At 43.7% G+C, this 20,632-nt stretch overlaps 1 protein-coding gene and 1 long non-coding RNA gene across 2 annotated transcripts in view; one reads left to right on the plus strand and one right to left on the minus strand.

Moving 5' to 3' along the window:
• ABTB1 (ankyrin repeat and BTB domain containing 1) overlaps positions 1 to 19,062 on the plus strand; it is a 40,464-nt gene extending 21,402 nt beyond the window's left edge. The window contains exons 8-12 of the mRNA XM_045024629.1: positions 2,989 to 3,104; positions 8,932 to 9,030; positions 9,631 to 9,798; positions 13,198 to 13,398; positions 15,229 to 19,062. Coding sequence (XP_044880564.1) covers positions 2,989 to 3,104; positions 8,932 to 9,030; positions 9,631 to 9,798; positions 13,198 to 13,398; positions 15,229 to 15,435 — 791 coding nt within the window. The 3' untranslated portion in view covers positions 15,436 to 19,062. The remainder of the gene's footprint in view (positions 1 to 2,988; positions 3,105 to 8,931; positions 9,031 to 9,630; positions 9,799 to 13,197; positions 13,399 to 15,228) is intronic.
• On the minus strand, positions 1,193 to 9,292 carry LOC123374560. Its single transcript, XR_006581130.1, has 3 exons — positions 9,196 to 9,292; positions 4,971 to 5,043; positions 1,193 to 1,365 (listed from the first exon to the last, which is right to left on the minus strand). It is a non-coding gene; the product is annotated as an uncharacterized LOC123374560 (long non-coding RNA).
• Positions 19,063 to 20,632: the final 1,570 nt, after the last annotated feature.

Here is a 20,632-nt window from a genome sequence, read left to right on the forward strand (position 1 = left end):
GCTTGCTGTTCCCAGATATCTCTTGAGTGGGATTGGTAGGTTGACTCCCACAAAATATGGTTTTAAAGCAATTACATGCACAACCTCTGCTTTAAATTAGCACAGAGCTCTTGCCAGCCTTATACACAGTAGGGTAAAAAGAGTGAACATGCTCGAACAAACTTCTTTATTCTAGTCTAGACAAGACCTCTGTGTCCATCAAAGGTTGATGGGTGGACGATGGGTGGGCGATCTCTTCTATGGGTGCCTTTCATCAGAGGCTTTGAGAGCCTCTGATGAAAGGCACCCATAGAAGATCGTTATTATCGCACAGTCCCCATAACCTGTCTTCACAGGGGGGTAGAAATTTAGTCTCAGTGTATGTCTTCTTCACTACAGAGTTAACGTGGGTGATCGGTGGCCAGGTCTGAGCACCTGAGTTAGCCGGGGCTGGGCGTAAGCAGCCACGCTATGAAGCCGTTCCAGAGTTACGATGTCCTCACTGGTGCTACACTTACCCATGTGTGATATTAGGACTTCTGGGGGCCTATCCCATGGTTCTTTGTGCTGCAATAAGATGAGCCACTCAGATTCTCTGCCAGTGAATTTTGGAAGATCTTGTCTGTCCTTCTAGGCACACTTGTGCAGGTAAATTGTGGGAAGGCATTGGAGGACTGTTGGCACTCTAATGATTTTAGCCTGCATTGTCACTGCAAAGTGGGTGGGTTACCAGTCTGAGTGAAAGTGCCTCTTGGGTCTTAGCCAGCAAGCCCCAGACAAGCCAGCAAGCCCAGTCTGTATGCATCACTGAACTTGGGTGAGAAGATTTTGTGTGTGGACAGCAGGGGGATTAGGGGAAACACCTGAGTAAGAGCCTGTGTTAATTCTTCAGTGAAGACCTACCTTAAAGGGACAAAGTGTTCTCAGTTGCTTATGCGGATCTGTAATTCTGTGGGGCTCTGTTCTGACAGCTTTGTCAGTTTGGCTTGGGTCTATGCCAAACCTGTCCTGCCCCTCTAGTAAGTATGGTTGTTTGCTGAAGACAAGGGCATCCACATTCAGTCCTATAAATAGAAACTGCATAGCTCCTTCTCCAGGGCACGTCTCTGGATATAGATCATAGAATCAATAGTGTCTTTAATTGGTGGATTGGGTTTTTATGCACCCTACTGTTTCCTGTACCGTTTGGGATATTCAGCCAGTTCAGGTGTCATGGTGGCCCGTCTTGATGGGTGCAATGCTTTCTTGGTGGTGGGGGCGGAGGATTCATATTGTGGCACATCTCGGTCTCATTTCGCCCACCATCTGATGGAGTCATCTGATGAAGCCCATATAATGATGAGCAAAATGTCAGGAAAAATGAGGTCTCATGGTGATGTGATTCACCTGAGAAGAGAGGGGTTTTAATGCAGTGAATCACGCCTGTCAAAAATCCTTTGTAACACCCAGTACAGTGCAGTTTAACTCTTTAATCACCAACCGTTAACGTCTCTTTCACTATGCTCCCAATGGAATCCGTAAGATTTCATTGCAGCAACTTTCATATTTTCAACTGCACTTTGTTTTACAAGCATTCTCTGCTAAGAGGCTTTCAAAATCTGGCAAAGTCTAATCTAAATTGGACTTGAGACAGCAAATGAGGTTCATAAATGATCATGGAGAGGAAAGACAAAGCTGACAATAATAAGATCACACAGTAATGCATGTACACACCTTGACAGTGCTGCTAACTTTTTAAAAACCTTTCCTTTCCATCTGTGCTCATGCAGCTGTACCTGAAAGAGGTTGCGAAGACCTCTGAGACCTTTAATTTTACTTGTTCTGCTAGGGACCTGCCACACTACTTGCATTCATCGTTCCTGCCAGTGGAACCAAAAGTTTAAAGATAAGCAGGCAGGCAGCTCTTTCTAAAGAGACAAAGCTGTTGGAGAAGAAGGGCCAGAGGAGAGATTTTAAATTAAACCTCTACAGGGAATCCAGACCAGCTTCAATTGAGTCTCCTGTTGTTGTGGCCTTTGCCTATAAGGTGCCCATCACAGTGTTTTCTGGGGGCCCTTTGTGTGATTTGGATCAAGGGAATACCATAGTTTCCCAAAATGGGGAGCACTTACCATGTTCCCTTGTGGTAGACTAACTAGCTACCCTGACAAGACCAGGAACGGAGGTTTCTAGCCAGGAGGATAACTGAGGAGCGTCCCAGACCTACTCTTCATTAGTCTTTTCTTTATTTGCTGGTCCCTTGGTAGCAGCTATTATTAGCATTTAAGACTTACATTGCAGTAGCACCTAGAGGCCGCAATCAATATAGGGGCCCCATTGTGCTAGGCTCTATATAAATATATAGAAAATGACAGTCTCTGCCCCAAAGAACTTGGTCTTAAAGGTTATAAATCCCCTTCCCCATGGGATTAAATTACGGCAGCACTACTAGCACCTGATCCAGGAGAGTTGTTGTGCAGCAGAGGGAAAGCATAAGCCAGACTTCACTCTAGATAAATAACCAATGGGGCACCGGTGGCGTGGAAGTGTGTCTGTAATTAAATATGCTTAGCCCCCTTGCCTAGCAGGGATGTCTCTTACGTTAATTCTGTGTCACCTAGGGCTGACTCCAGCGGCTGGGAAGCAGCCCCCATAAGGCAGTTCTCGATCGTGTCTGTAGGGAGGGGAAGCAGAGAGGAGGACAGAACAGGCACATAGCTGCTCCCTTTCCTCCCCATGGTCTCTGTAACTGATCTTCTTGAGGCGAGGGATGAGTGGAGACATAATAGGGGAAATGGTGGAATCTGTGTCCATAGTGATAGTTACAGCCCTGATCATTGCTAGCAGGTGCAGGCGTGCGTATGCGTCTCTGAAGGACATGTTTTTATATTTCAATGGAAACTAAGAGCCAGACAAAACAAACAAACGTTTCTCAGAGAGGTTTTTTTAACAGGAGGGAAAGTTTTTAGATGTCATTTTTTCTAGGCATCTATACTTTTTGTTTTGTTGTTTTTGTTTTGCCTTTTCCAGTCTCTTCCAAGCCAGGGACCTGTGTGAAAGTGCTGACGATTGAGCCCCCAGGTAACTGCCGGCTACAGGAGGATCTGGCTCTACTGGCAGACTGCGCCCTGCCGGCTGAACTGCGGGTAGGGAGTGTTTCTATTTCTTCCCACACTCCACTGGGACCTTCGGACTGAGCCGCAGGGAGAGCTGTATGTTCGCACACATTTAGACTCACTTTCTTTGTTGGGTTTTGTGGTCACTTGTTTGCTGGTATTAATGGCACAAACTGACTTTCCAAACACTGACGCCATGTATAGCACAGGGAAATGCTGTAAATCTCATAACCAGGCTGCCGGTTTTCCCTCTCGCAGCGAGATTATTCCTCCCTCAGAGATTTGTAGAGGTCAGATCCCTGGTCTCATCCAAGTCAATGAAAGTTTCCCCATTGATTTCAATGGGGACAAGATTTAGCCCCTAGTTGAATATATTACTGAGATGCAAGAAAGGGGGAAAAATTCCTTGGATGACAGCAGTACCTTCGGATATGTATAGATGGAATGGGATTCCTAATGGGGGTTATTGGTCCACAGAGCTTAACTGATCCCTGGTTAAGAATCGACCCCCATGGTGTACTGGTAGGGAGTTGGTTTGTTACTTTTCTCAGAAGCATTGAGTCAGGATTACCCATTAGACGCAGCTATGTGTATTCCACACAATCGATTCCCAGCGATGCAAGTGAACAGGGCAGATATTGGTGGATCCCACTTCTTCCTGCCTTTGTTTGTCTCTGTAATATCAATAGTTGCATCTTATATTTTCCTTCCTTTAATATGTTTGTCCCAGTTTCTTCACATTGAGTAGTAAAACTAATAACATACTCATTTTAAGCAGCTCTGTGCCTGTGGGCTGTGTAACTGAACAGTGTAACAAAGCTTATTGCTTTCTTGTGCGAAACAGAACTCCCTGATGCAGAGCTCAAGGAAGTGTCTGAAGCAAGGTAGAAACTCTGTCATGTGTCTTTTTTTTTATGTGCTGGTGGCTTAGGTTTCTTAAGCAAGATGTGCCAAGGTATTTTGTGCTGGCTCTTAGTGATCCGGTTATTCTAAGTACTGAGGGATTTAAAGAGGGAATCCTACCCATTGATGTTCTCTCTATCAAGGCAGAAAGCTGCTTTTTTTTTTTATACCTCTGTTGTGGTTTTCTTTGTTTATCATTAGATACTTGGAAAAATCAAAAACCGGAGAGTAGTGTAGAATGAACTCCAGTAGTGTCAACCCCAAGCGCTTAAAAATCATGAGTGTGGTGCCCAAATACAATGAGATTGACTTAAAAATCACACAATTAAAAAAAAATCAGGTTCTTGGTTTTTATTTTCTGGTTTCTGAGCCTTTAGGGTGCACTTGGGTCACATTTTCAAGCTTTTCTTCAAAATCATAAGGGCTAGAAACACACTTGTTTAAAAATGAAAACAGAGATTCCGCCATAGTTGTATGGGAACTGGTTCTTTAAGGAAGAAAAACCCCAAATATCATGAGAATCTGCATAAAATAATGAGTTAGCATTGCTGAAATTTCCTGATTTTTTTTCCAGCTGTTTTATGTAGCTTAGAAAAAAGTACATCATAATCCAATCTAAACATGTTACACCGATATTACTGACCTACTTTGTGTGTGTTTTCATGAATGCTAGGAAGGAATGGGGAAAAAATGATTAGAGCATCTGCATGGCACCCATAACCATGGAATCAGGGTTCATATTACCCCTAATTGCCTTGTTTTAACTTGATCATTTTAAAAGCTCTTTTTCCTGGCCATTTATAAAGATCCTAAAGACAGGATTGTTGCCTTTTAATCTGCCTTTTACTGCTCAATTATCATTTACATCTCTTCTAAATCTTTGTTTACTGGGATCATCCCATCAAATAGGCATTTGAGTCCCAGGAGCAGCAATTCTGCAATCTCACTAGTAGATTCTGATACCATACAAATAATATAATACAAAAAACTTACTCTGCGAGGCCAAAGAACACTGACCAGTCAGTCACAAACGTGAAGTTTCTTGTAATAAGTTACCAAATGCATCCTGGAATATGTGAAACAACAAACAATACATGGTTATAAGATACAAACCAAATTTGTTTTAAGCAACAAACAGGATTGATCACAAAAGCAAAGTTCTGATTCACTAGACAGCATACAGCTTTGTATTATATGAACTTTTGATCCAGATAATTTTTTAATAATACTCTGATATTGGACATTAAATGTAGAATTTTTTAATCCCACATATTTTTTTCTGTCTTTCAAGTGAAAACTGTCTATTCTTTGCGCTTTCACAATTTTCTCTCTATATAAAACAGTAATACCAGGAAATTCTGCTGCAATAGTTGAGACATCTTCTCTAGTGCTGTGTAGTGTTAGTACAGTTCATGGCACTGCACAATACGAATATATGGAAGCTGTTTGTGGGGTGTATTAGTTTTTGGAAGGCTATTTCAGACACCCATACATTTTATAGTTTGGTAAACCATAAGAGCGATTTCTTTAAACAAAGTCACTACAAGTTAAATGCAGTTAAAATCTTGATGTCTTAAATTGTCTTTTCTGATTATACTTGATATTTGCCTTTTCTCCATTGCTTTTTGTGTATGGAAATGTGATGTTTTCAGTAGTGGTTAGCGATGATTGGAAAAATTCAGAGGAAACATTTTGTCAGTCAAATTTGCTGACTTATCTAAATCTAAACATTTTACAGAAGTAGTTGAATTTTGATCAAGTTCCAGCAGTACCCAGGCAAGACTCTGGTGGAACCCTGCCTAGCTTGCTGCCAGCTCACATGCCCAGCTCCAGGGTAGCCAATCAGAGTGGGGAATGCCCGGCTTTCAGGGGCCGCTGCTTTGGGTCAGCCTGCCAGGTAGACTGTCTCGGAGTGGGGCTCCATTCCATTTCTTGGAAGATTTTGAAATTTTTGGTTTTCATTCCAAATTCGAACAAAGCCAAGTTTCAAAATATTGAAATCCTCCATGAAACTAAATCACTTTTCTCTACCTAGCTTGGTGTTGCAGGTGAGCTGTTAACATCTGTGTTACCTTTGACCACTGTGCTAGGTTTTTTTGGGTTTTTTTTTTTTTTTTAATTCCTAGAAATTAGAGATGCAAAAGACCTAGTCTTTCCCTTGACCAGTGTAGGCTTGTTGGCTACAGTACGTTTTCTGGTGCTTTGCTTTGTGCTTTTGTAGATGCTCTAATTTGTTCTTTGTGTCATAGAACCCTGATGACTCAACATGCAGCTGGATATAAAATCTTGAGTCTGATTCTCTGCTGGTAATCCCATTATGGATTGTTAGGCTATAATGGGCCTCTGTAGGTTGTCATAAATTATTTACGGCTGAATTTTTCTACTGTGCTTATTCCTATCTAGGAGCAAATTGCTTCTCCCTGTTGGTTGTGCACGTTATTGTCCCCGCCTGTTGTTGTTGTCTGAATTTAGACAGCTCTGTCTTGGGGGCAGGGACTTAGGTTTCCGATGTTTCTTGAAATGCCACACATGTCTCTGGTGCTGTATAAGATACAGAGCAGGTTCAAAGAGCAGGTAACCGAGCAGGTTAAAAGCCGTGGGGATAAGATGGGATGAGACAGATACTCTGAAGTGCTACAGATCTTTTACTTTCAGGAGCTGTAAAAATTCCCTTTGTCCTGCTCCCCACAAAAAGAAAGAGTAAATAGGTTATAACTAAAGTCATAGACGAGAGAGACCGAGCAGGGTTCCTGCAGAGTTTGGGAAGGTGGCTTTGCTGTTTAATCACCCAGAAATTGTGACCATCATTAGGCTTAGTTGTACTATAATTAGAAACCACTCTGCCAAATCCTGATGAGTACTGACAGAGAGCCCAGAGAGCAGGGCCAGGTTGCTATGCTCCGAAGTAGTGTGAAATTCAGAGCCTTTGCTAGCTCAGTGGCTCTCCACAGCCTGGGACCAGGAGTGCCAGAGAATCCCCACTGTGTATGAATTGAGCTTGCCTGATGGTACTGAAAGCAGCTTGTATCTCTGTTTGTTTCCTGCTGAGTCAGATTGCAGGCAGGGGGAACATGATATATCTCACTAATTCCCCACTATACCCAGTGCTCTCTGCTAGTGCGGTTCGGTAGGAGATAATATTTGCCATTCTTCCACTGGATGTGGAACTTCCTGGCTTCCAGCCCTTGCTCCTGGGGAAACCTAGAGCCAGTTTTTGATGTGACTTGCTCAGAGGAGAGACTTGTGGTAATGCACATTGGAAAAAATAACCCCAACTATACATACAACATGATGGGGGCTAATTTAGCTACAACGAGTCAGGAAAAAGATCTTGGAGTTATCGTGGATAGTTCTCTGAAGATGTCCACGCAGTGTGCAGAGGCGGTCAAAAAGGCAAACAGGATGTTAGGAATCATTAAAAAGGGGATAGAGAATAAGACTGAGACTATATTATTGCCCTTATATAAATCCATGGTACGCCCACATCTCGAATACTGTGTACAGATGTGGTCTCCTCACCTCAAAAAAGATATTCTAGCACTAGAAAAGGTTCAGAAAAGAGCAACTAAAATGATTAGGGGTTTAGAGAGGGTCCCATATGAGGAAAGATTAAAGAGGCTAGGACTCTTCAGTTTGGAAAAGAGAAGACTAAGGGGGGACATGATAGAGATATATAAAATCATGAGTGATGTTGAGAAAGTGGATAAGGAAAAGTTATTTACTTATTCCCATAATACAAGAACTAGGGGTCACCAAATGAAATTAATAGGCAGCAGGTTTAAAACAAATAAAAGGAAGTTCTTCTTCACGCAGCGCATAGTCAACTTGTGGAACTCCTTACCTGAGGAGGTTGTGAAGGCTAGGACTATAACAATGTTTAAAAGGGGACTGGATAAATTCATGGTGGCTAAGTCCATAAATGGCTATTAGCCAGGATGGATAAGAATGGTGTCCCTAGCCTCTGTTCGTCAGAGGATGGAGATGGATGGCAGGAGAGAGATCACTTGATCATTGCCTGTTAGGTTCACTCCCTCAGGGGCACCTGGCATTGGCCACTGTCGGTAGACAGATACTGGGCTAGATGGACCTTTGGTCTGACCCGGTACGGCCTTTCTTATGTTCTTATGTTCTTATGATCAGGCTTTTCATCCCAGGCTGCTCAGGGTATATACCTAGATAGGAGAAACCAGAGGAAACTCTTGTTTTCAGGGGATAATTGCCCTGGTTACATGGTTGTGAACATAGATGCACACAATTGAATTCCCTTGTGTCCATAATGCTATCTTTTTTTTTTAAAAACCAAGCCCACAAACTTTTATGCTGGTTGGCTTGGCACGTTGGATTGGAGGGAGTTGTGTTAATAGTCTAGTGAATTAGTTTAACTTTAATTTCTTTAGACTGCAAAGTGACAAGAAATTGAACTGTGCATGGGAAGCTTTGTATTTTGTTGAATGAGGTTGTAGTTTCAATTAGATTGTTTCAGATCTGTGCATTCCTTTATTTAAGCCATAAAATGACTTTTTACATATACTGTGGTTAAAATAACATGCCTTTGCTTGACTGGTGTCAATATTAAGATGCCCATCCCATGATGTAAACTAAATACCCACCCAGCAATCCACCTCCTCATTTAGAAGTCCGAGAGGAGTTATGAGCCTGCCACTGTTGGCTTGAAGGTCATTTGGCTCTGCTGGACAAACTGGGAAGGGAAATTTCAGTTCAGAAGCCTCTCCACTGAGAATACCAGGCAATGAGCTCCCAGATGTTCAAATCTAGGATCAGTCAGGAAGAGCATCTCTGGTGATTTCCATTGTTGCTGAGGCGTAAATGGGTAAAGGTGGGTGTCTCAGATAGCAAGACACATAGGACTTTATAGATCAATGTCAACACCTCTAATGTTTATACCATGAGTGCTAACTGCAGACATTTCTTATCTTTTAACTTGTCTTTCTAGGTGGGTTTTGGGGAGTTGCCGTTTGACAGCACTGACAACTTTAGCAGCTGTCCTGATGTGTGTTTTCGAGTGACAGATTACAACTTTTTATGCCATAAGGTATGGGCATACATTTAGAGACATCAGGGTCCATGAACATGTCCTTCCCACGCACTTAGTACGAGATAATTAGATGTACTGCAGGGGTAAGCTTAAACTTAAAGCACTCTTCTTAATGAAACAACCCAGCCTGCCTCCCTTACTGCAATTCACGAATCTCCTTACCCTGTAAGAGGCATCTACATTGTGTCTCATGCTGTCAGCAACAAATCTGAGCCTGTCATTGGAAGTGTTGGATCCTTAATAGTTCAGGATGACTCAGTGTAAGGATGGAACTGGAAACAGAACTCCGGAATCCTGACTAGAACTATATTGCAACTCTAGATTAACTGTCACTCTAGTTAATATCTCTCTCTTTTTTTTTTTTTTGCTTTGAGGGCAGTAATGTGTAAAAATAAAACATGAAAGAAATAAGAAAAACGACAAGTTTATCAGAGTCTAGGGATGAAAACACAGAGCATCGGCAGAGGTTATGCTACTGACTCGGTGCTTTGGAACTTGCTTAATGAATTCCTGAAAGTTGATCCCTTGCCTAGTGCTGTTTGGCTCAGTGCAGCAGAAAGGGAGATGCTAGTGCTGGATTTTTCCTTTCCCATGCAGGCATTTTTCTGTGGCCGCAGTGATTACTTCAAAGCCCTCCTTGAGGATCATTTCAGTGAGAGCGAGGAGCTGCAGACTCAGCCCACCATCCCTGTGGTGACCCTTCATAACATCTCAGAAGACATCTTCATCAGGGTCCTCTACTACATCTACAGCGATGACACCGAGGTGAGACCAGCCTATTCTCTCCTTTCATCGCCTTCAGGTTATTCCCAGAAGTGTCATCCTATAGTATTCTACTGCTGGTTTGTTAAATATCACTCACCCATTCTCCCACCTGGCTTGAAGAACCTCAGTAACCCAGATACTGGTATCTCCGTTTATCCATGTTGTAGGCTAGGTTGGAACTTTGTTTCCTGAATATATCAGTGCAACTGCTCCTAAATGCCATTTGTGTAACTTTCATCCTAAATTCATATCCTGTAAATTAGGATACATGTTACTTAGGCCAGATACATAATGCATGATTTGTGTGGCTGTGTATTCTTCCCCACTGAATGCTGTTGTGCAGCACTGACTGCTCTCAATGGCACACAGAATTCTGCCGCTAGATGGCGGCTGAAAACAGATTGCCCATGTGCTAAGGTTAAAGAGGCCCGTTCATTTACTATTGGCATTACAGCCTATCTTTGCATTTAAAACAAAAATTATTTTCATCGCTGGAATGCCTAGATGTTCCACTCAGAGATCAGGCACCCATTGTGCTAAGCACATAACAAAAAGACATCCCCTGCCTCAAAGAATTAACAATCTAATTAAAAGTGCAGCCAGCACTATTCATCTTTTGGCAGCACTGAAGGGATTAATGATGCCGATGAGCTGGCTTGTGTCCTCTCCAAAGCTTAAGGGTTTCCTGTCTGAGTGAGACCGTACCATTCCTACTCTGGGTTATCCTTTGGTTTTGGTTTGCTGTGACCACCTGCACAGCTGTGACCTTATTCCTGCTGACCAGCTTGGCTACAGGTAGCAATATAGAATCTGTGCTAGGTAGGGAGATGATTTATCAAATAGGAAGTCACTGGCTAGCCTGCTGAGGCTGTCATTAATACCCTGTAGAACTTCCTCCCATTAACTCATTCTGCTCACAACCTCTTATTGTCTACGCTCTGGAGGACAGGTGGAGTGGGAGGTGAGGAGCCCCAAGGCACATCAGAATCTTGTCACAGCCCTGCAGCCTGACCCAGTTCCGCTGCACCTCTTTGATGCTCCAGAATCTGGCTAACTTTCTGTTGTTGCTAAGTAGAAGTGTTTCCAAACCGGAGCTCTAGCTGCAGCCTTCCCTTTCAAATGGATCTTGGGATGCTACTGTTTGTGCAGTGCACACGTCTGATGGCCCACCTCAGTAAAAACAATGTACTGTCATTAAAAATTGTTACTCATATTTTCCAATGGCTATTTGAGTCTCAAGCCAAATGAGCTTTTGTGGAAAGAGGCCACCTGTTTGAAAAATTATATTAACATTTTCTTCATTATTTTTCCTGGCAGATTTTCAAAGTTCAGTACTTTTGTACAGTGTTTTTTCTTCCCGGGCTTAAGTCCAGTCTAGTGCCAACATAACCAGCGTCCCCATCCTGCTTGACCTCACCTTTTTCAAAGGATTGACATTTCTGTCACTGTTGTGTCCGTCACAGCAGCCCGTATTATCAGTGTGCGTGTGGTTTCTGAGTGGAACAAATAAGCAGCTGAGTGGAACTTGTGTGTGTGTGTGTATATAATTGTGTATGTGTGGAAACTTTGAAAAGGAACATCAAACTGATTCTGTTTTCTTATTGAAGAGTGATCAGTCGAGCATTGGTGTTTTCAATTCAATCCAGTTCAAATGATCATGACCTCATAGGTTCCCAAAGCATCATATTAGATGCTACAGTAGAGAGACTTGCAGTTACTGTGGGGGTGAAACTCAAGCAGTGTGTGGTCAAATTCTCCTAAGGAAGGGGTAGGTGAGGTGCCGGCCTCATGTGCAAAAGTCATGAACTTGAGAAAGGTATAAACATGGCTTTGGACCGTAAGTAAAGTGAGAGGGAGCACAGATCTGGGAGACCTGCGTCTATAACAGCACTTGATGAATAACCCTGACAACCTTGCTGCTGCTGCATAGCTTTGTTACAGCACTTTAACAACTGTTGCAAGCCTCTGACATGCCTCCTACTGCACCTTGCATTCTTACGGACAGTTGTGCATTGTGGCAAACGAGCCTTCATCTTTCCAATCACATTCCAATTCACACTTGTTCTGAGTGATCTTGTTTACTCTAGTACCAGTGTGGACAGCTGTGCAAGCACTGCAGCTGCAATGGTGCAATTAATCCTTCTAGTGCAACCCCACTTTGAAATAATCATCTGTATCTGTGTGTGGATGTGGGCAGCACTGCACCTGGCCCTGAATGGCTCGTGTGGAGGCACTGCACCACTGCAGCTTGCACCTCTGCAACTTGCAACTGTGAAGATTTTTAGCATAAACACACAAGATTTCGTTCTTCTCAGAATCCTACATGACCTGGTCTCTTCTAAAGCATGTGCATGCCATGTCCCACAAATCTAGATGGGTAATAGTGCTCTTCACAATTCCTTTCATATTAGCAATAGCAAAACTGCACAGAAGAGAACTCTAGTTCCAGATTAGTGGCATAGATGATTGATTAAAATAAATGTCAAGGATTTGACCAGCCAGGAAAAAAAGAGAAAGAAAAGTCTGAACAAGGTTTAGAACTGTGACTTTTTTTTTTGTTTAAAAAGACATTCTACAGGAGTATAGTCCTCAGACCTTGCTATTTAACCATCTGTTGCTATATTACAGAGTAAGCATCATGATAACATTTACTTCATTTCTAGAGATTTCATTAAACTGAATGAAAACTCTGTGTACACACATTTAACACAGCCCGGGCATGACGATCAAGTGTTTAAAATAAAAAAAAAAAATTAGACCAGTATGCCGGGTTTATTTTTGCAGGTGAATGTATTTTGTCTGAGTATTGAATAAAAGGTAACCAAATATCTTGATTGACGTGCCTAGTCTGTTAAATATGTGCATAATAGCTTTTATTTAAAAAGACAAGTGTTGTAACTATTGTTTTGTTTCCCATATTTACGTGGCAAGGGTTTGTAAACTTGTTAAAACTTCCTAAATAAATAATAAAAACCAACAACAAAATTTATGTCAACCTAGTATGTGGCTTAGGAGTGTGAGAAATTCATACTGCTGAGAGAAATAGGTAAGCCAATCTAAGCCCTGGTGTAGATATTGCTAGGTCAACAGAAGAATTCTTCCTAGCTACCCTCTCTTGTGGGAGTGGATTAACCACAGTGACAGAAAAAACCCTTCTGTTGCAATAGCAAGTGTCTATGCTGCAGTGCCATAGCTGTGCCGCTGTAGTGTAGACATAGCCTCAGTCTCTCGAATGGTGGCATAGAGCACTCTCCTCAGGGTTAGTACTCCTGCACTGGTGGTTTTCCCCTAACTGCAAGAAATTGTCTGAAATTAAATCTCAGGGCAGTCTATCTGTGCCAGAGGCATGTGGTGTAGGCAGGACTTCCTTTATGGTGACTCTCTTCTCTGCATTACCAGCTGTCCCCTGAGAATGCTTATGACGTGCTGTGTGTAGCAGACATGTACCTGTTGCCTGGCCTCAAACGGTTGTGCGGGAGAACCTTGGCTCAGATACTCGATGAGGACAATGTTGTCAACATCTGGAGGATTGCAAAGCTGTTCCAGCTGACCCGACTGGAGGACCAGTGCACGGAGTACATGGCGAAGATCATTGAGAAGGTATGCAAAACCCTTCCCTAAGATGTTTCAGGTGCGACTACTAAATGTGCATCTAAATGTTGCCATGGTTTAATGTATGCACTTTTCACTTCTGAAGATGTTGTTTGCTCATAAGTGAAGTGAATTTTGTAGTCACACCTTGGTCCACAATAGGACCCACCTCGCAGTTTGACATGACTGGCGAAGAAGATTGCAGGTATGGAATAGCAGGGAGTGCTGCAGATCATGACTGATGTGCATTGGGGTGCTGTGTGAAGGGGTATGTGGGAGTGTTCATCTCCATACATGACTCTTCCTGGTACAATTAGTTCTTTTGTACTGTAGCCTCAAATTCATTACAACCCCCCCAAAAGCAGATTATAGGGGCTTCCATAGGGAAAACTTATTACTGATGATTAGCTAAATACCAAATCTTATTACACTGGAATCCTATTTACAAGCATCAATTTGAACATTCCTTCCCACTGCTATTTTGTCTGTTCTCTCTGATGGCTGCTTGGAGATCCAGGAGCCAGTGATGTCTGCAGAGAAACAGTGACCATATGGCACAGACAGTTCAGTTCTTCTACTAAGTATTTTAGTTCTTATCGGGGTCAGTAGTTTTATATAAATGGCTCTAATTAACACTCCCACATGAGCTGCAACATTCTTTACCTGCAGCTGAGAGGCTCAGAGAAAGGTGTGAAACTCTTTCCTGCCTGTGAAAACAGTGAAGAAAATAATTTCCAAACAGTTCTTCTCATTCAAAAGTGCCATTGATCAATATAAATTAGGGAACACATCAGGATATGGCCAGAACTGGGTTCTGGAAAGGGGATTTTATCCAATAGCTGAATGAACTGTACAAGCAGTGATGGGGAACACTGAATTCTTGCTGCGGGGGCTTTGCGGAGGCTAAGAATGGTAGGGCATTCCCCCATTGTTTTACTAGTGCTAAAAACAGTGGAAGTGCAGGTGCAGGGAAGGCTCCAGGGGACCCCAAACTGTGTCATCTAGTGGTGCACAGAGCAAGTTGAGATGACCCAGAGTTGGATTGCCAGCAGATGTCAGCCCTTTGTCTGCAGTAGCGCTTTCTTTAGGAGAGCTGAATTGGTATGGGCAATGATGGAAGTTCTTGGCAAAACACTGTAGTGGAGACCAGGCCTAAAGTTCCATTGCAAAATGGACATCTCTTGTCTGTCTCTGCCATGACAGGAGCTGTTGGCTTTCCCCGTGAGGGTTTGTTTCCTGGTTTCTCTCTCTCTCTGCTTTGGGGGAAATATTGTGAGTTCATGTAAATGGTGCCCAAAAACTCAGTGATGGACATTTGGTCAGTGTGCGTTTACAGGGCTGCAGCCTAGTGACAGGTTTTCTCTGCTGTTTAAACGTTTGAGTCTTTTTCCTGTTGGTTAAAGGTGCAGGATTGACAGCCCTGAAGACTGAATCCTTGTGTTTATCCGTAGAGCAGATACAGTCTTGGCAATGTCAGGACAAACTTTTCCTGTGGGCTGCCCTTTGCTGGCGTGCCTCACGCTGAACCTGGAAGGACCCCTCTAGAGCATGACAGGGGAATTCAGTCCTTGGCACTCTGTATCTTCCTTGTTGTAAGTCTCATCAGAAGGGCCAACTATGGGGATGACCTTGTTTTGGTCATTTTCGCAGTGGTAACTAAGTTGAGACCCTCCAATTCATTTCACAAACCAAGGTTCCTGAACTCTCCAGACTTTCACTCATTACCGGCCTGAGCTAGACTTGAACTGGCGACTTAGTGGTAAAAGGCTGAACATCACTTTGCCACTTCCCATCAGCCTTGCAGCTCCCCTAATTGATGTTTTGTCTTCATCCTTCCAGCTGGTGGAGCTAGAGGAGTTTGCGGCTGCAGTGAAGGAGAATGCTGAGGCAGTGGAGGAACGTCAGGAGACCGATTCCATCCCCCTGGTGGATGACATCCGCTTCCACATCACCAGCAATGTGCAGACTTACAGTGCTATCGAGGAGGCCAACCAGAAACTAGAAGCACTGGAAAACCTCCTGGCCAGTATAGGACTCGAGTGCTGAAGTCTGTAAATCCTGCTTTTGGATGCAGAGAGCAGCTTGTGTGACCTCCAGTGGATTGCCTCTGAGTGCAAGAACATATGAGTCTTAGTCAAATGACTTTTCTTTTTGCTCTCCTCCTTCCCCCCCCCAACCCCGGGCATGGTTTCCTTTCAATTCATTCATGGCTGGACATTCACATGTTTGCTTTTTCCCTTCTGTTAATAGGATCCCAAAGTGCAGCCCAGTTTGGTAGTTACTGCTTGTACGATACAGCACTGAGAGGGAACTGCCAACCATGTGGCTAATGGAGCTGTATTAACAGACTCAGTGACATCTGGCCCCAGGAGCTGCCCCACTCTCTTAGCCAGCAATGCATTTCTGAAACTGGTTCAAACCAGGGTTCTTGTATAGTTATCAAGAGAACAAAAATGGATTATGATGAGTGTAAAGGAATCTACTAGAATTAAACTGGCTGGTTTTTCGCTGTCAGTATTATGGGAAGTTAGCGGAGAGGATGGCATTTTAATGGGGCACTAGCTGACTTCACCTGCTCTTCTTGTTTCTCAGTCACAAACTACTGGGATCCTCCAAGTATTGACACCTGGATTTACACCCTCAGTGTAGTATGGAAGTTTAGGTTTTAAGTCCACATTCTGACAGATTGTGACAGTGTATCCTGGATCAGGCTAAATTGAATTATTTCTTTTCTGGATACTTTGTTTAATGCATGTCCCAAATATAAACCTATAGGAATACATTAGAAAGCAGCAGGAGAGAGACCCAGTCTCCTAAAGAGCCAGTAACTTTTCGAAGGCACTGATGCAGAGGTACTGCCCTTGTCTCACTCTAACAGGAGAGCAACTTCTTTCCTCTCAGAGTTGCTATATGGTCTTTCTTTGGCCTGTTGTGTCAGGATGAAGGAGAGACTTATCAAAGTTTAAGGTTGGGTGACAAGGAAAAAGGAGCTTTACAAGGCCTGTCTCAGTTCATCTGCCCTGATCTTTCATCTTCTGACTTTACTCAGGCTTAAAAACCTTGAGTTCCTTGTTCTTCAAGAAGCTAATTGTTCATCCTTGCAAATGTGTTTGGGGATTCTTCCTCTGCAGTAGATATCATTATCTTTAGAAATCTAGTCTCCCTTGGCTTTTAGAGAGGGAGGGTGCTGGTTTTTTCCTCTTTTTCTCAACATCAGTCAGCGGGCCACAACTCTTGCGCTAAGGACTCCTAATTATATGGACTAGTTCTCCAAGCCCTGCTCCCTTGCTGTTTCAGCCCTGCCCTGTAAGCAAACCCACCCTGTCTCACTAGATGTCCCTCTTTAGTGTTGCCCTGTTTCTGGATAACCTCAGAGGTGGAAGTGTAGCAAGAGTTTTACTTGTCGCTCTATTTTGTGTGACAGCATGGCTGGAAGTTGAAATTTTACATGATGTCCGGGTTATGAAATGACTTCAGGCTGGATTCAGTGGTCCTGTGTGCTGATCCTGGGTGATACTCCAAAGAGACAGTATTGCCAGAGTGCAGGACAGTTACATCCTCTCTTTGTTAATTTGTGAGTGAGGTCAGGCTATTTTCTTGGTGTTGGCCAGAGAAAGGAAGGGGGTCTACAGTCACAAAATCTTGCCTGCACCCAGATTTTGTTCGTTCTTCTTAAATCTCCTGCCTCTTGTCACAAGGATGCACGATGGTTGCTAGACTTTCTAGAGCTGTCGTCAGAGCCCCAAGGGTTCACTGTTGGGTTTTCCCAGAGCACAAAGCCTGGAGACTTAACGGCTCTGACCCTTGAGAGAGTCATAGGAAGCGGGTGGCTTAATGGCGGGAGGCAGAGGAAGTATCGTAATGTTGGAAATCGAATGCTGCCCAGGACTTTGCATGCTCTGTGTTACTAAGTCTCCTCAGAATTATGCACTACGTGAGTCTTGATTTGTCAGGGGAAGGGAAGTTGGGTTCTTTCTGCACAGACTTGGGGCCTGGGAAGGGAGAACATTGGGCTGTATTAATTGCATGGGGACTCCTATCAAAACGTTGGTGCTGCTGTCACTGGCAGATGTTGCTGTTTACAGTAACTGCATGATACAGGGGTTTAAAACCACACCCCAGTGGGCTGTGCTTTTGTGTGCTGGCCCTGTGCATTGTTCATGCAGAGAGGTGATCTCAGTCCCCAACAGCTCCTCTGACCATGCTTCTGGTAGCGTTTTTCCAACATAAGGGAACCGGTGTAAGTTCCCCTGTATGGCAAGGACTGTCCTGTGGGCTTTATGCTGTGTCCTTTCCCATCTGCTAGCCTGGCTTCTGAAGTGCCTTGGGCAGCTAATGAAATCACATTTGATGGTCTTGGTTTAATTATGATTATGAAGTTGCTACATAGTTTGGCTAAGACTGTGCTCCAGAAAGGCTCAGTGTCGGTTGAGTAGTGGGTATTGCCGGCTGGGGTTGAGCTGCATCGGCAGAGTCGTGCGTGGAAACCCAAGAATAGACTAGCAGGTCAGGACTGAGATGTGTTGTCAGAGCTGAGAGTTTTCAGCTATGTACTGGCTCTCCCAAGCCCCAGCGGATTCTTCTTATCCATATTTATGTGGTGTCTCCTGCAGACCAGGCATCTTTGGGGAAGAGGGTGTCTCTGGAGGGTGTTGAGCTATTCGAGCAGGATCTGCCTCTATTTCTGTTAGAAATTCCTTTGGGGAAACAGGTGAGTTTTTTCTGGCTTGCTTTTTGCAGGCAGGTGCCAGTATCTTGGTTCCATAGTGTGTGTGCGTGCATGCCTGGTCCTGTATCAGAATAGTGATGTGGAAAGAGGAACTGTATGTTCTGCTCCGTAAATGTTTGTATTTAAGAACACCTAGGTCTGTGTACTTTAGTGTCCATCTACAGAGCACAGACTAGCTTTGGCTGAAGGACAAAATGACAGGACAATGAAGTTCTGAGAGCCAAAAGTAACCTGAGCTGTTGAAGCGTGTCTCAATTTAAGATGTGGGGGGAAGGGCTGGTTAGACTAATGCTAAATCCCTTGTATTTTGTGTCAGGGGAAGGGGAGTGAGTGTTGTCTCACCCTCTGAGGTGTAAGCTCTTTAAAGATCCCACAAAACATGTTATTCAGAAACACCCTTCTAGCTAAACTGGTACGATTCACCTGCCGTTCTCCTCCCTTTATTACTAAAGATGACTTTATATATAAGCACGATGCTCAGGTTTTTATCACCGCTTCTCTGCTCCTGCTATATACATTTCTCAATCACCCTGCTTGCAATACAACCTTCCTTTTCACAGCAACTGTTGTGACATCCCCCCTCCTACCCAGAAGACTACAGGCCATCAACTTAGATGGATTTACACCAGCAGTGAATTTGGCCTTTGCCCTCAAAGCATGGTGTGTGTTGGAAGTAAGATTCAGGAGCAGGACTGTTGAGAAACACACTATCTTTTTTCCATGCAGGTATCTTAACTCTTAAAGTAAAAAGGACAGTGGTACAAAAATGAGTGAAATGGCAGCCGCACAGTTTGTAAGTATTTTCCATGCAGCTGTTCTTAAATGTGTCCATTCCTGTCCCTTTAAGTGGGGAACCACTTAGAAGGTTGTAACTTGTGGGATTAAAGGTCAATGTGGCCTTTTTTATTTTCCTCCCTGGGAATGCAGTTCTGTTAAATGTGCTGGATGAATTCAGAACACCTTGTCTGTCCAGCTGTACGTAGTGACTAAATCTCTGAACTAAACTGGATTGTCCAATTACTGAGTATCTAGGGCTCCTTCATCTCTCTGAAAAACAGATAAGCAGGTGCTTAACATCCAGAACAAGCTCCTTAATTGAAAAATAAATAAACTGGTTTGTAACATGTGTTGAACTCACTTTAGTGTTGCAAATAATTTCATTGCAAGATGAAAAATTAGGATTTCTCTTGTTAGTCTTTTTTTCTGTTCTGTTCTGCTATCCCCATCCTCTTCATTTACTACTAGCAATTTGTTGAAATAAGAAAATTGTAAAGTTTATCAGAGCAGCAATATATTATAATAAAAATATTTAAAAATGTAATGTGTGAGCATGTGTGCAGCAATAAAAAAAATGTATATTTCACTATGCCTTGTCTCTGCTGCGGCCTGTTTGTTAATGACTCTGATGATGTCTGTGTGACTTTATTTCTGAAAAGACCCAGGTGGTACATTTTAGCCTGCATTCCCCATCCCCACCCACCCACCAAACAGCTCGTTTTTTTTCTGATCTCAAGCAGTGGGGAAAAATCTGTGTTTGCACTCCTGAGTGGGCCAGTCAGATAATCCCTGATACAACACAACAGCAAACAATTGAGAATGTTTTTTATTTTTTTCTCCACATCTGGGCTTTCTTCTCCCCATCCCTGGAATGTCTTGCCTTCTTACTATTGCATTGCCTGGGCCAAATTCATCCCTGGTGTAACACCAATGAATTATGCCAGAGATAATTTTTTGACAACAATGTACTTTGGGGGTTCTCCCTGAGGCACAAGTAATTTCATGGAAGAAACCTCAAGATCACAGAAGTATCCCAGCCGCATCCACCTCCATCTTTGAGAATAGATCAGACTTTTGTCTCCCATTCAGGCCCCATGTGCAGCTAGATGGCTAGAATGTTGTTTCTGTAGCAAACGGTAGTGACCTGACTTGTAAAGGTGCTGAACACCTACAGCTCCCATTTACTTCAGTATGAGTTGTGGGTACCCAGCACCTAGAAGTAAAGACCCAAGCGCATGCTAGGTAGTTCTGTGTAAGAATATACAGTATTCCTGAGAGAAGCACAGAAGCCTTTGAATGACTTGGAACTGACAGAAGGGACCTAGTTTTGAAAAGTTCAGCCAGCGATTAGTCTTCAGTTTAAAGAATAGGAGTACGTGTGGCCAGGGGTGGCTCCAGGCCCCAGCATGCCAAGCGCGTGCTTGGGGCGGCATGCCGCGGGGGGCGCTCTGCCAGTCGCCGGGAGGGCGGCAGGCGGCTCCGGAGGGTCCGCTGGTCCCGCAGCTTCGGTGGAGCATCCGCAGGCATGCCTGTGGGAGGTCCACCGGAGCCGGGGGACCAGCGGACCCTCCGCAGGCACGTCTGCGGGAGGTCCACCGGAGCCGCAGGACCGGCAACCAGTAGAGCGCCCCCCGCGGCGTGCTGCCGTGCTTGGGGCAGTGAAATGGCTAGAGCCGCCCCTGCGTGTGGCACCTTAGAGACTAACACATTTATTGTAACATAAGCTTTCGTGGGCTA

This window comes from Mauremys mutica, chromosome 7, assembly GCF_020497125.1.
Source record: "Mauremys mutica isolate MM-2020 ecotype Southern chromosome 7, ASM2049712v1, whole genome shotgun sequence".
Lineage (NCBI taxonomy): Eukaryota > Metazoa > Chordata > Testudines > Geoemydidae > Mauremys > Mauremys mutica.